The sequence below is a fragment of the Cylas formicarius genome, unplaced genomic scaffold (genome assembly GCF_029955315.1).
Source record: "Cylas formicarius isolate icCylForm1 unplaced genomic scaffold, icCylForm1.1 PGA_scaffold_7__23_contigs__length_41026272, whole genome shotgun sequence".
NCBI lineage: Eukaryota > Metazoa > Arthropoda > Insecta > Coleoptera > Brentidae > Cylas > Cylas formicarius.
In genome coordinates, this window is record NW_026844352.1 from 5,603,927 (window position 1) to 5,621,177 (window position 17,251).

General features: G+C 32.6%; 1 protein-coding gene across 2 annotated transcripts in view; it reads right to left on the bottom strand.

Moving 5' to 3' along the window:
* The window catches only part of LOC132704736 (uncharacterized), a 70,787-nt gene that overhangs the window by 33,299 nt on the left and 20,237 nt on the right, over nt 1-17,251 (bottom strand). For both annotated transcript variants that reach the window (XM_060674944.1, XM_060674943.1), the window contains exons 2-3: nt 11,875-12,086; nt 8,743-8,913 (exon numbers count right to left, since the gene is read on the bottom strand). In XM_060674944.1, the coding sequence (XP_060530927.1) occupies nt 8,743-8,913; nt 11,875-12,009 (306 nt within the window). In that variant the 5' untranslated portion in view covers nt 12,010-12,086. The remainder of the gene's footprint in view (nt 1-8,742; nt 8,914-11,874; nt 12,087-17,251) is intronic.

The window sequence follows — 17,251 nt, forward strand, 5'->3', positions numbered from 1 at the left end:
TCAAGCAATACATTTGAATGTCTCATTTTGTTAATCTCTATGGCTTCCAATAAATTTAAATGGCTATGTTTAAGTGTGTAGCATAATTAGAATCCAGACTATTGTTTTTAAACGCTCTTTTATGTTCGTTAATGCGTTTCTTGAAGGATCTACCTGCTTGTCCAATAGAAATTTTAGGACAAGATCGGCATTTCAACCTGTAGAGACCTGATTTTTGAGATTTTGGACATTTCATTTTATTGCTTTTTAAAAATTTTCCTATTGTGTTGTTAGTTCTGAAAGCTATTTTTAAACCTCATTTTGGTAAATTTTTTGAAACTTCTTCACTGAGTTCTTTTATGTATGTAATTGTTTTAAATCATCCGTGTTCTGTATTAGGTTTCGGATAAATAGAGTTTACTGTTGTCTGGATTTGTTTTTTATTTACAATTTTATCTATAATAGACGGATTGTAGCCGTTGTTCAGTGCAATTTATTTAATGATATTAAGTTCTTTGTTGAAATGTTCTGTTAAAATGCAGCCAATTTGTGTGTATAAGGTTGATTTGAGCTGTTATGTATGACTGTGTCCGTGTGTGAAGGTTTATGATCAATGGAAAAATCTAATTTGTTTTGCGTTTTCGTAATAGTTAAGCCTAAAAAATTAATAGAGTTATCCTGTTCAATCTCGATACTGAATTTTTTACGATTATGTAATGAGTTAATGTAATTTTAAAAAGAATTCAATTGTCTGTCCGTTCCAACACAGCAAGCAAAGACCTCATCCACGTTCTATACCACCATAGAAAAATTTTACTTAACAGATGTTCTAGTATGATATTTTACAAATTATCCATAAAAATCTCGGATAACAAAGGACTAACTGGATCTAATAATCAAACCTTCCTTAGAGATGTAAATTTGTCCATTAAATTAAAAATAATTTTGGTCTAAAGATACTATTAAGCAATCTAATAAATCTTGTTTCACCAATGGGATAACCTGTTTCCGAGTTAGGGTGAAATCTACTAAATCTATCACATCCATAGGTGGAATACTGGGAAATAAGTTTTGTACATCAAAAGACAATAGCATTGCGTTAGAAGGGATTTTGATATCTTTAATTTTGTTGATTAATTCAAAAGAATTTTTTATTGCAAAATTTGGTTTAAAGTCTGTGTGGAACTTTAAAATATTTACTAATTTTGTTGAGAGTTTCACTGCTGGAGCTGTTACATAAGACACGACTGGTCTAATGGGCATATCTTGTTTGTCTAATTTAACTAAAGAATATAATTTCGGCGGTTGTGGATTCATAATTGTTAAAAAATATTTGTCTCTTTCAAAATAGCGTGGAGTTAGTAATTACTTGCCTTTGATTTAACTCGTTAGGATCGAGTTTGATACATTGAAAAAGTTCTGGTTTAAGAAAATTGTTGGTTTTTGAAATATATTCTGGGAGATCGATAGCTATGACTATCTTCCCTTTATCTGCACGTGTAAATATTATGTTATTTTCAGAAGCTTTGTTTTTGATAGTTTTTACTAGTGACATTTGAGAAATTTCTTTGTGATTGTTACCTATTTATTGAGAGTTTATTATATTCGCTAATACATATTTGTTTAAATTAACCAAAACTAACCAAAATCTCAAAAATCAGGTGCCTACAGGTTGAAATGCGGATCTTGTTCTAAATTTTATATTGGACCAACAGGTAGTTATTCAAGAAACGCATTAACGAACATAAAAGAGCGTTTAAAAACAATAGTCTATATTCTAATTATGCTACACACTTAAACACAGAAAAACACATTTTTGACGACAATTTTGATAGCCACAAAAAGTAGAAAATTAAATTAATTGAAAGACATGGAGATTAACAAAATGAGACATTCAAATGTAATGTTTACCGATCAATTAGATTTAAATACCTGTCCTTTATTGAACTTAAATTCTCACAACATTAATTAAGGTTTTATGGTCATTTTTCGGTATATATAGTAACAGGTATTTTGTAAATATTACATTAAATATAATTTGGTGAAAATCTGAACTTTTAGTTCTTATTTATTTTGTAACTTTTTTGTTTTTAGAGATATCCAGGTAAACAAAAAAAAACAAAATGTAAGGTTAGTAGCCCAGTTTTTTCCAAGTGACGTATGAAACGAAACACTATCAAACACCCTATATATTATATATATGCTTAATAGAATATCTAATTCCGGTTACAATGATGTAACATACTTAGTATTTTATATTTTGACAAATCACCAAAAATAGGATATTTTTATATAATTTCAAAGGAAGCTCTGACTGGCAAATAAACATATGTTTAAGTTTGACATATTAGTAAACCACGTTGATGCTTGAATTATTGTCCATGTCATTATTGTTAAAATGGTTTTTCGAGAATTTAGCATCCGTGATAGGAGTCATATGCTTCAAGCATACTCTCTGAATAAGTAAATATTCAACCGCAGCTCATCGTCAGAGCGCCCAGTTGTTTCAAAATAAATATTTCCAAGGCTGGTAAAGAAATTTGCAGAAAAAGCACATCCAGTCTCCTCAATTACTAGAGTATATGAAGAGACGGGTATTTCTCGGGGATCAATGTTTTGAAAGAATATAACTACAATGCATTTAAACTTCGTAAAACTTAAAATGTAAGTGCCGAACAATGTCAAAAGAGGATGCAATTTTGTTTGGATTTCTTAAATGGGAATAATAATTTTTTGAAAAACATTTTATGGACTTCGTTTGTTCGTTCGTTCACTACAAGAAAGGATAGTAATAGACACGCGATATTGGTCTTTAAATAATCCTAGACAAATGCACGAAATAAAATCCCAGGTGTAATAATAATTAGAACAGACGATGATAGCGATAGTGATACTGATATATTATGTGAATAATTTTAAGTAATTTAAGTAGGTAATCAAAATAATTGGTACTTTTTTTTAGTTTTAAACATAAATACATACATAAATAAATATTGTTTAGTATCTTTCCTAACAAGACCTCAAATAATTAAATTCTAAGGAAAGTACGGACCTGTTCGGCCATATTTCATTCTTACCGCTTGCCCGGGTCTTTCATTAATTCATTTCAGTTAGTCAATTTCTTATATCTATGAACAGACTTTACCAATCAATTAATGTATGGTATGGATGGGCATATTTTGGGTCCAATATTTATAGATCAAAAGTTAACTGAAAATCAATATTTGCGGTTCTTAGAGCACCAAATATAGAAGATTTACCTCTAAATGTATCAGCGCTGATTATATGGAAGCAAGACGGTGCCCCTCCTCACAATGATGTGCAAAATTTTCTTAACATGGAGTATCCTAGTGGTTGGATAGGGAACGGCGGAACTATGGATTGGCCAGCCAACAGCTCCGACTTAACTTAAATCGATTTTTTCTTTTGGGAACACATAAAAAATCATGTGCTCAGAACTACTTGTATTAATGTCGTCGGTAGAGGATATCAGAGGTAATCAATCAGTTAAGAGATAATCCGGAAACATTACTAAATGCAAGACATCATACAATTAGAGTGTATGAAAAATGTGTTCAGGAAAATGGTGGTCAGCAGGATTTAGAATAGTTAAAAATTTTTTTTACTTTAGTGTGTCTTATCATTTTTAGTGTTTTTGTTCTATTTTAATTTGTAAATAATTATTGTTTTTGCAGTCAGTCACGGCTTTCTTTGAAAAAAGCGGGTTTGTTAAAATATAAAGTGTGTTACATCATGTAAAAAAATATGTTGTAGGCTTATATGTCAGGAAATTGATATTTATAAATGTATAAAAAAATTGTTTTATACTTTATTTGGAAAAAACTTGGCTACTAACCCTACATTTTGTTTTTAAATGTGTTAATTGTTAATTTGTTTTTATTAATTAAAATGTTGTCAAGAAAAATTGAACGCACGGTACAAAGTCTTGACATTTCAAAAAGAAATTGAACGGCACATCCCATGGAAATAAAAAACGGTATAGTGACCCAAAAAATTAGACATTTTAGCGAAGTTTTTCGAATCTCCTTTTTGGCAGGCGGCAAAATAACTCGAACGGCCGTTTTGCCGAAATTAATTTATAACGTTATTCGTACGCTCGAGGATGTGGCTATGCGTATTTGATGAGACGGCATTTTCCAGTAACTGCTGGCGGACGACACCTTGCGTCTGGCCTAGCATTTCAATTGCATCGGGTCTTCGATCTCTTCGACGGTATATGAATATACTACTAGGAAGACCGAAGCTAACCAACAAAATGCTATATATGACGCGAGGTTGTTAACAACGGGTCTGTGGCTGGACGAATTTGAGGTTAGGAAGTATATAGTAAACTATATAAGAACTATAAGTTCAGATTTTCATGAAAAAGTTTCGTGAAAATCGGAACTTTTAGTTCTTATTTATTTTCTCGTAAAATGACTTTTTCGAAACGCACAGTAAAAACGATTATTCAATACTGCCACAAATGGTCAACACTCAAGAAATATATCAGGAAGAAAGAAATATGCCTGCTCACACTGCCTTGTCACTGAAGTAATAATACATTTTTTGTTAACGGCTTTACCCAATGACACGATGAAGATTGAGACATAAACATAAACGAACATAAAACAATGTGAAGGGGATATTTTTAAACAAATTAGATTTAAATAAAAAAATCAAAATGCAGGCAGTCCGTAAAGGTAAGTTTTGATACTAATTTTATGGCAAGTAAAGCCAATTATCCTTAAAAAATTCTACATTCTTTTGAGTCATATTAAAAAAATAGCCCACAAAAGTATGTTTGTAATTTATTAATCCATTTTGTCGCAATGGTGCGTTAATGCACCAACTATTTTATGTTTTTTTGTCACATCCGGGAAATATTTTTGCACATCCATTTAGAAATTTTATTATTATCACTACTAAAGGATATAAAACCGTAGAAATCGCTAATGTATGTGTAAAAGTTAACAAAAGCGGTACATAAATTTGTATCACATTTTCAAGTAAATTCAAAATAATAAAAAAAAATTGGGTTTGTATTATTACATATTTACATATTACATGTTTGTATGTAGATTACATCGCAGAAAACATACATTGGAAATTAATTATGCTTTATTTTTTGATAATATTGACTGGTGCGTGAATGCACCACTGGTTTTATCTGTGAAATTAAACTTTGTTATTGCAAGTCTAGACAAGTCAGCGCATGTAGAATAAACATCCAACAAGTAGCGTGTTCTTTAGTATTAGTTTGTGCCTTGTGCAGTGAACCTTACAGTTCGTAAAATTTCCGACGTACCACTCAATCGACTCAATCATGGTTGAGGACAATAACATTGAAAGTCGAGAGTATTATTTGGATTTACGTATTCTTATGTATTGTAGCGTTCCATTCCTTGTACATTTATGCTAAAGTGAAGAGACATTTACAGAACATATTGACGCGGTCTATATTCCACCCGACGTGGATACCTTGACTGACGAAGAAGATGTGAACGATAACATAAATCCTACAAGACTTTGAGGAACCAACTGATATAGTTGGAACTTTCGAGTTACATACACCGAATGATACAGTTGTCCTTCAACAGTCCTCTAATTCATCAACTACTGCACCTAAATGGCACTCATCAGATGATAAAACCCTGGAATTCAAAAAATTGAAGAAAGGTCAGATTGAGTACACTCACATCCGATGAATTTAGGTCATGCGAAGAACTAAAAAATTGGCATTCTTTAAAAACTCCACTTGAATTTTTTTTTAAGTAATGCTTCTAGTGTAGATCCTGTCCATAATGTAAAACGCTGTAATAGAAAAAAACGGAAAGATGTAAATATACCCCAACCTTATGTAATTGCCCAATACAATAGATATATGGATATATGACAACGAAATTGCTAATTACAGGTGCCAGATATTTAGAAAGAAATGGTGCTGGCCTTTATTTTATAACTCACTGGATAGTTTAGTAGTGAATGAATGGAAATTATATAATATTGTCAGCGAACAAAAGATTTCCCAGGTCCATTTTAAATCTTACATTGCTGTGCAACTTTTAAAAACTGATAAAACCGTTACTGAAAGAAATCTTGCACCTGCCATAGATGAAGTGCGTTATGATAATCAAGGTCACCTCATGATTGTTCATGCTAATAAAGCCCGAAGGAGATGTAGAATCTGTCACAGCCGCACAATTTACGTTTGTAATAAGTGTAATCTGCATTTACATACTTCATTCTTTGTAAAATATCACCAAAAATGAAACTGGGTGTTACCAGTGGTGCCCTCACGCACCATAAAATCAGGTTCTATTTGGACAACAATCTGCTTTTAGTTGTTTTCTGTCGAATTTGAACTTTCTTTTGTATATTTATGTATAAATTATATGTTACATCTTATGTTCCCCAAAACATTATTTAATGTTTTTTCCCAGTGGTTCGTTTACGCACCAGTATTTTTTTGTATGTTTCGAGTTTTTTTTTTGACACATGTAATGTATTCTCAAGTGCAACAAAATAAATAATTTCAGAGCAAAAAAATTTTTTTTTATTTTTTTTATGATTGGGATTATATGGGTTAAGCCATATGTAACAATTTTAGCCTAATTTAGGGATGCTGTTGATACTGTGTATTAAAGTAACATCTTGTGTTGTTACGTGTAAGGTACAATCTTGCTCCCATCTGCTCCATTTCATAAAAATAATTTTTAAAGAACTTACCGGGTGGGCAAAAAAACGGAGAAAAACTGTTTTTCGTTATAAGTTTTGACCTATTAATATATAAATTTGTTTTCTTTTTTTTATAGAGCGATAGTGTAACTTAAGTCATGTAAAGATGTCATGCTGCTTTAACACTAAGACTAACTATAAATCAAAACCTTGAATGAACGCTCTTATTGCAAAGCAATGGTTTAATTTTTTTAGAGCTATGACTAATGCAAAAATTGAGCAAAGTGTTTATCTGAATGATACTTTAGATGTATAAAAATCCTATTATTGTTTTATTTCGTTTCTTTCAAGCAAACAAACTTAAACATATTTAAAAAATTATATAACAATATTTTGTTTGAATTTATTGTAATAATAATAATAATAATTATTATTATTATTATTTCCAAACGACTTACATTGTAAATGTAGGACAATGTCAAAATACATAACCAATAAAGATCATCATCATCATCAATCATTTTTAAAATAACACAGAGTTATAAAAAAAAGCACAAGCTTAAATGGACAAATGGACAAATGGTTAAAACACGAATTGAAAAGTGCACTGCAGGTACTCTTGTACAGAATAGAATGCCTTCTGGACAAGCAATCGTGTCACCACAGCCTTAAACTGACCGTAGCCCGAAATCCGTCTCATCCCAGGTGGTAATTTATTAAAAAGTTTTATGGGAAGGACGATTGAGCTATTTGCTTCCGAATGTTTTGGAATATATAGGTTATAATTCTGTCTGAAACTATAATGTTCATTGGTTGCACGCGTACATATATACTCAATGAATATGTATACACTGGGAACTGTCAAAATTTGCGTTTCAATGAATATATTTCTTCAGGAATAATGTTTAGGTTTAAAGTGCATTGTACGAATAATCCTTTTTTGGAACAACACAACAACAAATGACAAAACAGTGTGTGGATAATTTTCTGAGAATATAGTCCACCTGATGAGACCAAGAAAGACCAGAATCCAAATAAACCCACAGAAATTTCGCAACTCTCCTAGATCGTTTTATTATTACACTTAACTAAGATGCTCTTATCTATGCCTCTTAGTGAGAAATGAATCAATTCAGTTTTATCAAGATTTAATATAAGACTATTTCTGTTACAATAATCAACAATATCTGCCACCGTCTCACTAGAGTTTTTAGAGAGATCCTCCATGTCGGCAACGCAGGAAACCATAGCTGTATCATCAGCAAATCGTGATAGATAATTTTTATCTGATCCACAGGAAACTATGTCATTAATAAAGACAATAAATAATAGAGGCCTTAATATATTTCCTGCGGAACGCCACTGGAGGTCATCTCATCACTAGAAAAAAAATTCTCATCGTTTTGTTCGAAGACAACTTTTTGCACACGATCCCTTAGGAAACTCTCTAACCATTCTAGAGCGTTGCCACGAATACCATAATGATTTATCTTAAGAAGCAACAAATCAATGTTTATTACGTCAAAAGCTCTTTTTTGATCGAAAAGAAGACAAGTTGTTGGTTTATTATTATCTAAATTACTTATTATTTTATTGTATAGAGCAACAATTGCATTATGTGTTGATACTCCCCTACACAACCCAAACTGGTTATTACTGAAAAAGTCTACTTTCTCTAAAAATATATAATATATAATAAATAACTTTTTTTTTTGTTTATTTTTATTTTTGTTAATTTTCTTAGACGTCTTGTATTATTATTTTTTTATTTACTTAAATATACGTATTTCTATATTAAACCGTTTCCATGATTTAATTAAAAACTCTTTGTAAATACAGAGTTTTTTTGTGTAATAATTATATTGTATTAAAGTTTGATGTTCGTAATAATTTTTCTTTTTATTTATGTGTTTTTATAAATATTAAATAAAATTTATTGGCATTACAAAAAAATTTGTGCGACATCCAGTAGTGAACTAGATTAAGATGTCATGCTATGACCTAACTGCACAATCGCTTTGACTGAAATTGATGTCGAAATGGTCAACGGAATTCGACTAATCATCTAAACCAACCAAAACTAACCTGGTCCGGCAGAATTTGCTGGGATGACATCTGAGTCTGACTCGTCCAGGCGGCCATTTGTTTCGGAGGAATGTCCGGAGCAATAGCGCCCTTAGATCGCTTCTTGCAGTCCGGAATTATAGGAATTTTCGAATTTTTATCTGCATTGGACAGTATAACTTCCCGTTCAATCTGAAAAAGGAAAAACGCGCCGTAAACCTGAGCGTGAGAACGTTCTCATTAGTTTAATTACTTCAATAATTAAATAAGAAACGTTACTATTTCGTCATTTGTTTAAATGCGACTAATGTCGAAGAACAATGGCAGTAAACAATGAATGGGCGACCGCTGGTCCATTTTACAGTTTACAATGTGTTTTAACGAACGATTAAATGCTGTGAAAGTCCTAATGATTGATGTGGCCCAGTTCGACTATTGTCCCCCTTTCTACACTATCGTTCAACGTGAATTTCTAGTTACATTCGAAAAATCGAATCGAATCACCATTGGTATAGAAGTGATCAGCGTCGAAAAAAATTTTTTTTCCCTGTTTGTCCGTTCTCCGTTCTCGATTTTGGTTTTTACTGAATAACTTTCGAAGCGTTGGAGGTACAAAATTAAAATTTACGTCCTTTTTAACCTTCCACGAGACACATAACCTTATGAGAAATGGCCTTCAACCGATGCCGGCATCCATCTTTTTTTCGCGATTTTCGATTTGTTTTTGGACATTGCTATGAAACAAGTGTCCGAAATTTGAAGCAATCGGTTTCATATTTGGCAAATATATGCAGCTTTGCCCTGTGACGGAACTCACTGAAAATGGGGGGGCCGATCTTTCATTTTTTTAAAATTTTCTTAGTCAGAGATACCAAATGGTAGTTATGGGAAATACTCATTCAGATGCCATTGTTTTGGAGAAGGGTGTTCCCCAGAGTAGTATTTTGGGACCTATTCTGTTCTCAGTTTAGACTTATCTTTTGTTGCTAGTGAAGCTTTAAATGCCGCTACTAAAATAAATTTAGATTTGCTGAGGTATCTGCGGCTCACAACCTCTTATTGAATACTAAAAAAACGCAGATTTTATTATTTGGAAATAAAAGATATTGTAAAAAACGCCTCTTTTAAGATTACACTAAATGATGAGATTGTCTCTCCTTCTTCAGACGGGTGTAAAAATTTGGGATTATGGTTTGACGGTGACTTGCGGTTTTCTAAGCATGTTGGCTTGGTGTTACAAGACTCCTTCTATAAGTTGAGAACATTGTATATTCATAAACTTTTCTCATTAAAGAAGTCAAACTTAAACTCTGTGATATGTTAGTTTTATCCTATGTCGCTTTTTGTCTATTGGCCAGCTATACGAGTAATCGAGATAAAGAGAGACTCCGACGACTTCAGAATGCTTGTATTCGTTTTAGTTACAATCTCAGAAAGTATGACCATATTTCACAGTGCCTCTCTGATTTGGATTGGCTCAAACTGGAGGATCGATATAAAGTCCATTTAGTCACTTTTGTTTTTTTACTAAACTCCAATAATACCCCGTCGTACTTGTTTGATAAACTTTGCAGTGGAAATGATATTCATAATCGATACACCAGTCATTGTTTAAGATATTGCGTTGCTGGACACACTTCGTTAACTTTCCAGAGATCTTTTAGCTATAGCGCAGTTAAATTATTTAATTAAATTCCTTATGCTATGATATCCCTCTCCACAATAAAGCCCTTCAAAAATGCGTTAATATTCTTTATTAGACCCGCCCATAATTAGCAAAAGTGTATGAGTTTATGATGTGCATCTATTTCTTGTGTTTACGATGCATATACGGGTGTGTATTTTGTTGACAATTATGGTGTTGGTGCTGTTGTTCTTGTGGTTACATGGAAGGGCGCAAATTGCGAATGTCGCCACTCTTATATATTTTGAATTTCAATAAAGACAGTTTATTATTATTATTATTATTATTATTATTATTAATTCGCCAAACTCAAAAAGCCATAGAGTTTAATAAGGCAGCCTTTGTGTGCTTCATTGATTTCACCCAAGCATGCGTTAGGGTACGCTGAAATGATGTCATAACTCTACTAACAAAAAGAAACATTCACTCCAATATAATAAGAGTTATCGAAAAACTGAACACCCAAAATTATACCTTTGTGAGAACGGCAAACAAAGGGGATACCCAAAGCCCAATTTTTTTCAATATCATTTATAAAACTGTAGGTTTCTTTCATAGGAATGTTAGTGTCTGTCTCTATTACATCTAAAATCAATGTTTCTAAAAGGCTTTTTTTGGACACTCTCTACCCGACCGACGTACTGATTTGCGGTTGCTAAAGTCATTGGTGTTACGTAATACAAAACCAATATTTCTCACGCCCATCTTTACAATATTTTCCACATATGCTTCAAATGTCAACTTCAGTACGATTCCTAAATCTTTAACTTGAATAACTCTCTGAAGTTTTATATTATCTAATTTGGAGTCAATATTAATAGGTTGTTTTTTCTTGTAAACTGTATTATCTGGCGTTTATCGAAATTTCACTAAGTCTGTGATTTTTATAGTACGTAGTAAACCTATCGAAATCATTCTGGAGTTCCAAAATGTCTGATTGGGAATGAATATCAAATAATAAAAAATAATTAAGCGAATTTTCACCGTCCAGAACCACAAACTTGCAAGAAACGGAGTAAGTTGCCTTGCACAGAGAAATTTCCAAGGTTCTTTACTAGAGTATGATGATGAACCCTGTCTAAAGTCAGTTTACAAGGCACAGGTCTCAAAACTCATGGTGCATAAAAAGGTTAACATTATGGATAAAAGGAATGGGCTTTCTTGCGAAATCCATGTTGATCCGCGTGTATGGCGAAATGACATAGGAGCGACATAGGCCTATAATTACTACTTCTGTAGCATGCCCAGACTTCAGGATTGGTACAATTTGTGCAACTTTAGAAAAAATGCATGTTTAATATATATATAAAAGTCCAGCAGAATTCCCAAAAATTGATTTAATAAAATTTACATTAGGGTGTCTTCGAAAACATTACTGGAATTAACAATTTCCGCCTGATCAGATCTGAAACCAGCAACGATTCTAAGTACTGGTAACTTCTTATGTAAGTATTTAGAACGTGGCTTACTGGAAATTTGCTAGAATGGGTATGTAATTGTCCCTGAGATTGAACGGTCGGACTGGAACTTGCGACTGGTTGATCTATTTGCGATTGGGCAGCTCCCGGGATACTGGGCTCGTTGTACAAGGGATAAGGGGGCATCCTGTAGGGCGGAGGTGTTTGTGCCACTGGCTTCGGAGGCGACACCGGCTTGCACGGCCCATGTCCTTCCTCTGAAACTGAAAAAAGTATTTCAATTCAATTCAAAATATTTTTATTATTACTCAAAGGATACGTTATACAATAAATATCGACATAGCTTTTGAACTTATTTATAAACAACTTAGCAGGATTCAATAGTGGCAGAGACATCATTATAACCTTTAATAGAGTTATAAGTGAAAGATCTCTTGTCACACTTGTATAACAAGTAAAACTTGTGCCTGCATTTTGAATGTATCTTTGAACTTATTTATAAACGACTTAGCAAATGCACAAGCTTTAACAGTAGCAGGAATATCATTATAAATTGCATTATAAGTGAAAGATCCCTAACCCCACTTGTATAAGAAGTAAATTTGGTACCTGAATTGATATATATATATATATATATATATATATATATATATATATATATATATATATATATATATATATATATATATATATATATATATATATATATATATATATATATATATATATATATATCTTTGAACTTACTTATAAGTTGCACAGGCTTTAAGAGTAGCAGGGACATCATTATTAACTTAAATAGCGTTATAAGTGAAAGATCTCTAGTGACACTAGTATAACAATTAAAACAGGTGCCTGCATTTTAATATATCTTTGAAATCATTTCTAATCGACTTAGCAGATGCACAGGCTTTTAGCAGTAACAGGGACATCATTATAAATAGCGTTATAAGTGAAAGAACCCTAGCCACACTCGTATAAGAAGAAAAACTGGTACCTGCATTCATATATATCTTTGAACTTATTTATAAACGACTTAACAGATGCACAGGGTTTAACAGCGGAAGAGATATCATTATAAACTTTAATAGTTTTATAAGTGAAAGATGTCTAGTCACGCTCGTATAACAAGTAAAACTGATATGCATCTTTGAACATATTTATATACGACTTAGCAGATGCACAGGCTTTAACAGTAGCGAGGACATCATTATAAACTTTAATAGCGTTATAAGTGAAAAATCTCTAGTGACACTAGTATAACAAGTAAAACTGGCGCCTGCATTTTGAATATATTTTTGAACTTATTTTTAAACGACTTAGCAGATCCACAGGCTTTAACAGTAGCAGGCACATCATTATAAATAGCGTTATAAGCGAAAGATCCCCAGCCACATTCGTATAAGAAGTAAAACTGGATCTGTATTGATATATATTTTTAGCCTACTTATAAACGACTTAGCAGATGTACAGGGTTTATCAGTAGCAGAGACATTATTAAAAACTTTAATAGCGTTATAAGTGAAATATCTCTAGTCGCACTCGTATAACAAGCAGTGCCTGCATTGATACTTTGAACTTTTTATAAACGACACAGGCTTTAATAGTAGCAGGGAGCGATATAAGTGAAAGATCTCTCGTCACACACATAACAAGTAAAACTGGTGCCTGCCATGATGATATATTAACAAATTTCGACGGCAACATAACATAAAGAGTTACACACACAAACTGAAATCCAGAGGCCTGACTAAGTATAAAAAAAGTAGTTTTAATACAGCCAATAAAATAGAATTTAAAACAGCATTGCAAGAAAGAAATAGGCAATACACTGCATAACCACCTGGTTAAAAATCAGTAGTCGTCTTATATGAATTATTTCTTAGACATAAAACATCCTCAAACCAATGAGTGTTAAATACAATTGGATGTTCTTGAAGTGATGCAAAATGTAGGAACTAGATATATTTATAGATTTATAAAAAGTAGATATAAGGAGCTATACACACAAAACAAAAAAGGATTATGATAGCCTTCTAAAAAGATATAAAAAAACCGAATTAAGCATACATAATACATTATATGTAATACATTAAAAAAACTCAGATAACAAAAACAAACGTGCCTGGTCGATAGTAAATGAAATTAAAGGGAACATGGTAATAACGAGAAGAAATTGAAGGTAATTAAAGAGATTTTAGTTATTAATTTAAATTAATTCTTAATTAATGTTGTACCACACTTGTTAAAAGAATTACCAAATACACCTTTTAGTTCGAACCACGCATTCAATCCAACCGCGATAGTTCTACAACCGGTGGATGAAAAAGAAATAAGATTAGTTCTGCGTAACATTGATATTTCTACTGGTCTCGTAAAGTTTGTGTTGCCTGTGATTCTTAAAACCGTTGGTATTTATAATAAGCAATGCCCTGGTTGTCCCGATCTTTAAAAATGGTTATTAGAACGAGATGCAAAATTATCGCCCAATAAATCTGTTTCCGTGGTTCTCTAAAATTTCCGAAAAAGTGATGTGTCATCGAATTTTAAAATTTATGCTCGACAATAATTTACTAAACAATATACAGCATGGATACCCACCAGGCAGAACAACTCAAACAGTATTTTTGCACAACATATATTGTTCCTTGATTTGTCAAAAGCGTCTGATACTGTAAGCGATAGTAAACTTTTGAATAAACTACATATGTATGGATGAGAGGAATCGTACCTTTCAAATGGTGAAAATCGGGGGAAAGTAAGAGTACCGCAGGGCAGTGTAATATGGCCCATATTACGTAAAACAATAAACATACAACACTTAAAAATTGTATGGAATTGGTTAAAATTGTAAAATAACTAACTATGCCGATAATACCAATGTTCTAATAAATTAAAAACAACTAGAGATTTAGTAATGTTAAAGAGAACAATCCTTAATGTATTCCTACAAATAGAACCATATGGACGAGGACCCTTTTTAATTAGCACCTCCGCACATAATGCGTAATAAAATCTTTCCTTCTCACGTTATTCAAAGGCAAAATCCATAAATTGACCAAAACGGGAAGAGAAAATAGAAATTGCAATGAAATCCGTGGCAAACAATGAAAGCGGCTTAATGATACGTCGTTGCTGTTTCTTTGCATAAAGTGAAGTTTTATTGTTACTCTGCACTGTTCTGAAATAGACTGTAGCAGCTAAAGCCGAAATTACGGCCTAATAATCGATAAGTAACTAAAATATTGAATATTGAATCAGTAAGCGGCAAACACATATGGTCTGTTCATAGATATAAGAAAGTGACCAATTGCTTTTGAATGGGATTATCCAAGGGTGGTCATTAACATACATTGCAACAAGATTATTACCTAAACTTTCGGAATTTAAATTCAGGTAAAATTGTGGTCCGTAATAAAAAATAATTTTATACCTACCTGTGTTTAATATTATTTGGTTTGGTATACTACTTACTTTAAGTGTATTAGTAATCATTTTTATTTCGTGTGTAGTACAGCGTGTGTTGAATCGAGTGCTAATTATGCAAAATATGTGCGAGTTTATTGTATCTCAGGAGGTGCTCCCGCCTCACTATTCTATTGAGACTAAGGAAGTTATAAACCATGTTTATTTGACTCTCATTGAACGTGGTGCCAGCAAGCAAGCATTTTTAGAAGAAACGGCCACATTGACGAAAATTCCAACATCAACTGTATGGAAAATTGTGCATAATCCCACTTCAGCGAGGAAAAAAAGAAGGGATGCTGACATTTTCTGGAGTGTAGATGACAGTGATCAAGATATAATACGGCGTAAAATTTACCAGTTATGCGAGGAACAAAGCGTGCCTACATTAAAAATATTATTGAGGAGGCTTGAAAAAGATGAAACCGGTGTTAAATGTAGCAGAACTACCTTATGGAAGTGTGTTCAACACATGGGTTTTAGATTAAAAAAAATGACAAAAAGCAAGTTTTAGTGGAATCTTTTAGAATTCGGAAATGGCGACTGTTATATCTAGAAAAAATTAGTATTTACAGAGAACAACAAAGGTCAATTATTTACTTGGATGAAACCTGGTTCGACACTTATGATGCCCCGGAAAATGGTTGGGTTGACTCAACTGATAAGTGTAAAACAAACGCGCCATCAAAAAGAGGTAAAAGAATAACTATTTTGCATGCTGGCTCTAAAGATGGTTGGCTCCAAATGAACTTTCTCTCTCTGTGAAAAATATTAAAGATTCTTCTCTGGATTACCATGAAAACACCACCGCTGATTTATTTGAAAGTTGGTTTAAAAACAAACTAGTTCCAAACATTCCTCCTAATAACGTAATTATAATGGACAATGCAAGTTATCACAGTAGACAGTTGACTAAAACCCCTTCCTTATGTGACACAAAAGCAACAATCCAAAACTACATGTATAATGATGACATATATTTTCACGAAGATTATACCAAAAAGCAGTTAATAATAATAATAATAATCATACATTTATTGTTATAACGATCAAAGTTACATAGAAATAATTACATAACCAAAGTTAAATAAGTGAAAAAATGGTCAACAATAGGCCTTGTTAGGGCAGCCATCTAGAAGTTCTACATACTGTTCAGGCCTCAATTTAACAGCGAAAATATAATAATAAAAAATTTCATAGAATTTATTTGAAAGCGCCAAGCGTAGATACACATAATTCTAAAGAAAAGAAAAGAGAAGAAATGGAGGGGGACGGAAAGGAAAGGAAAGGGGCACATGTTTTGTAGAAGAGCTTAATATTAGTGCCTACGTAACAACTGCTTTTTGAAATTATTCCTAAACGTCGAGTTGGACTGATTAATATCAAAATTAGTAATAGAGTTAATGCAAATGGCTATATTATAGGAATATGATCTTTTAAATAATTCTTTGCGGTGACGGGGTATAACTAGTCGGTGTCTTCCACGCAGATTCAAATTGTGTATTGATATGTTAAGAGTAATTTTTCTGTAAAGATAAAAAGGTAATTTTGTTTTAAGAATGTTGAAATAAAGGGAACTCATTCGTAATTTGCATCGAAGGTGCATATTAAGCCACCCTGACGCAGCAAGGTACGGGGAGATATGATCTCTCCTCCTTACCCCATAAATTAGCCTTAGACAAGAGTTTTGAACCTTCTGGACACGGTAACGATCGGACGCATCCAGGCACGGTCCGTACACAGCACTGCAGTGATTAAATTGTGACAGAACAAGTGATTCACACAGCAACTTACGAGTTCCCTGACGAAGTACATGTCTATTGCCATAAATTAATTTTAAATTAGCATAGGCCCTTAGTTTATTAGTAATATGTTCTCTGAAACGCAACTGCGAATCAAGAGTGAGACATCAGAGAGTGGCAATTTTATGTTATTAAGTTTAATTGTTATGTTATACTTTGCA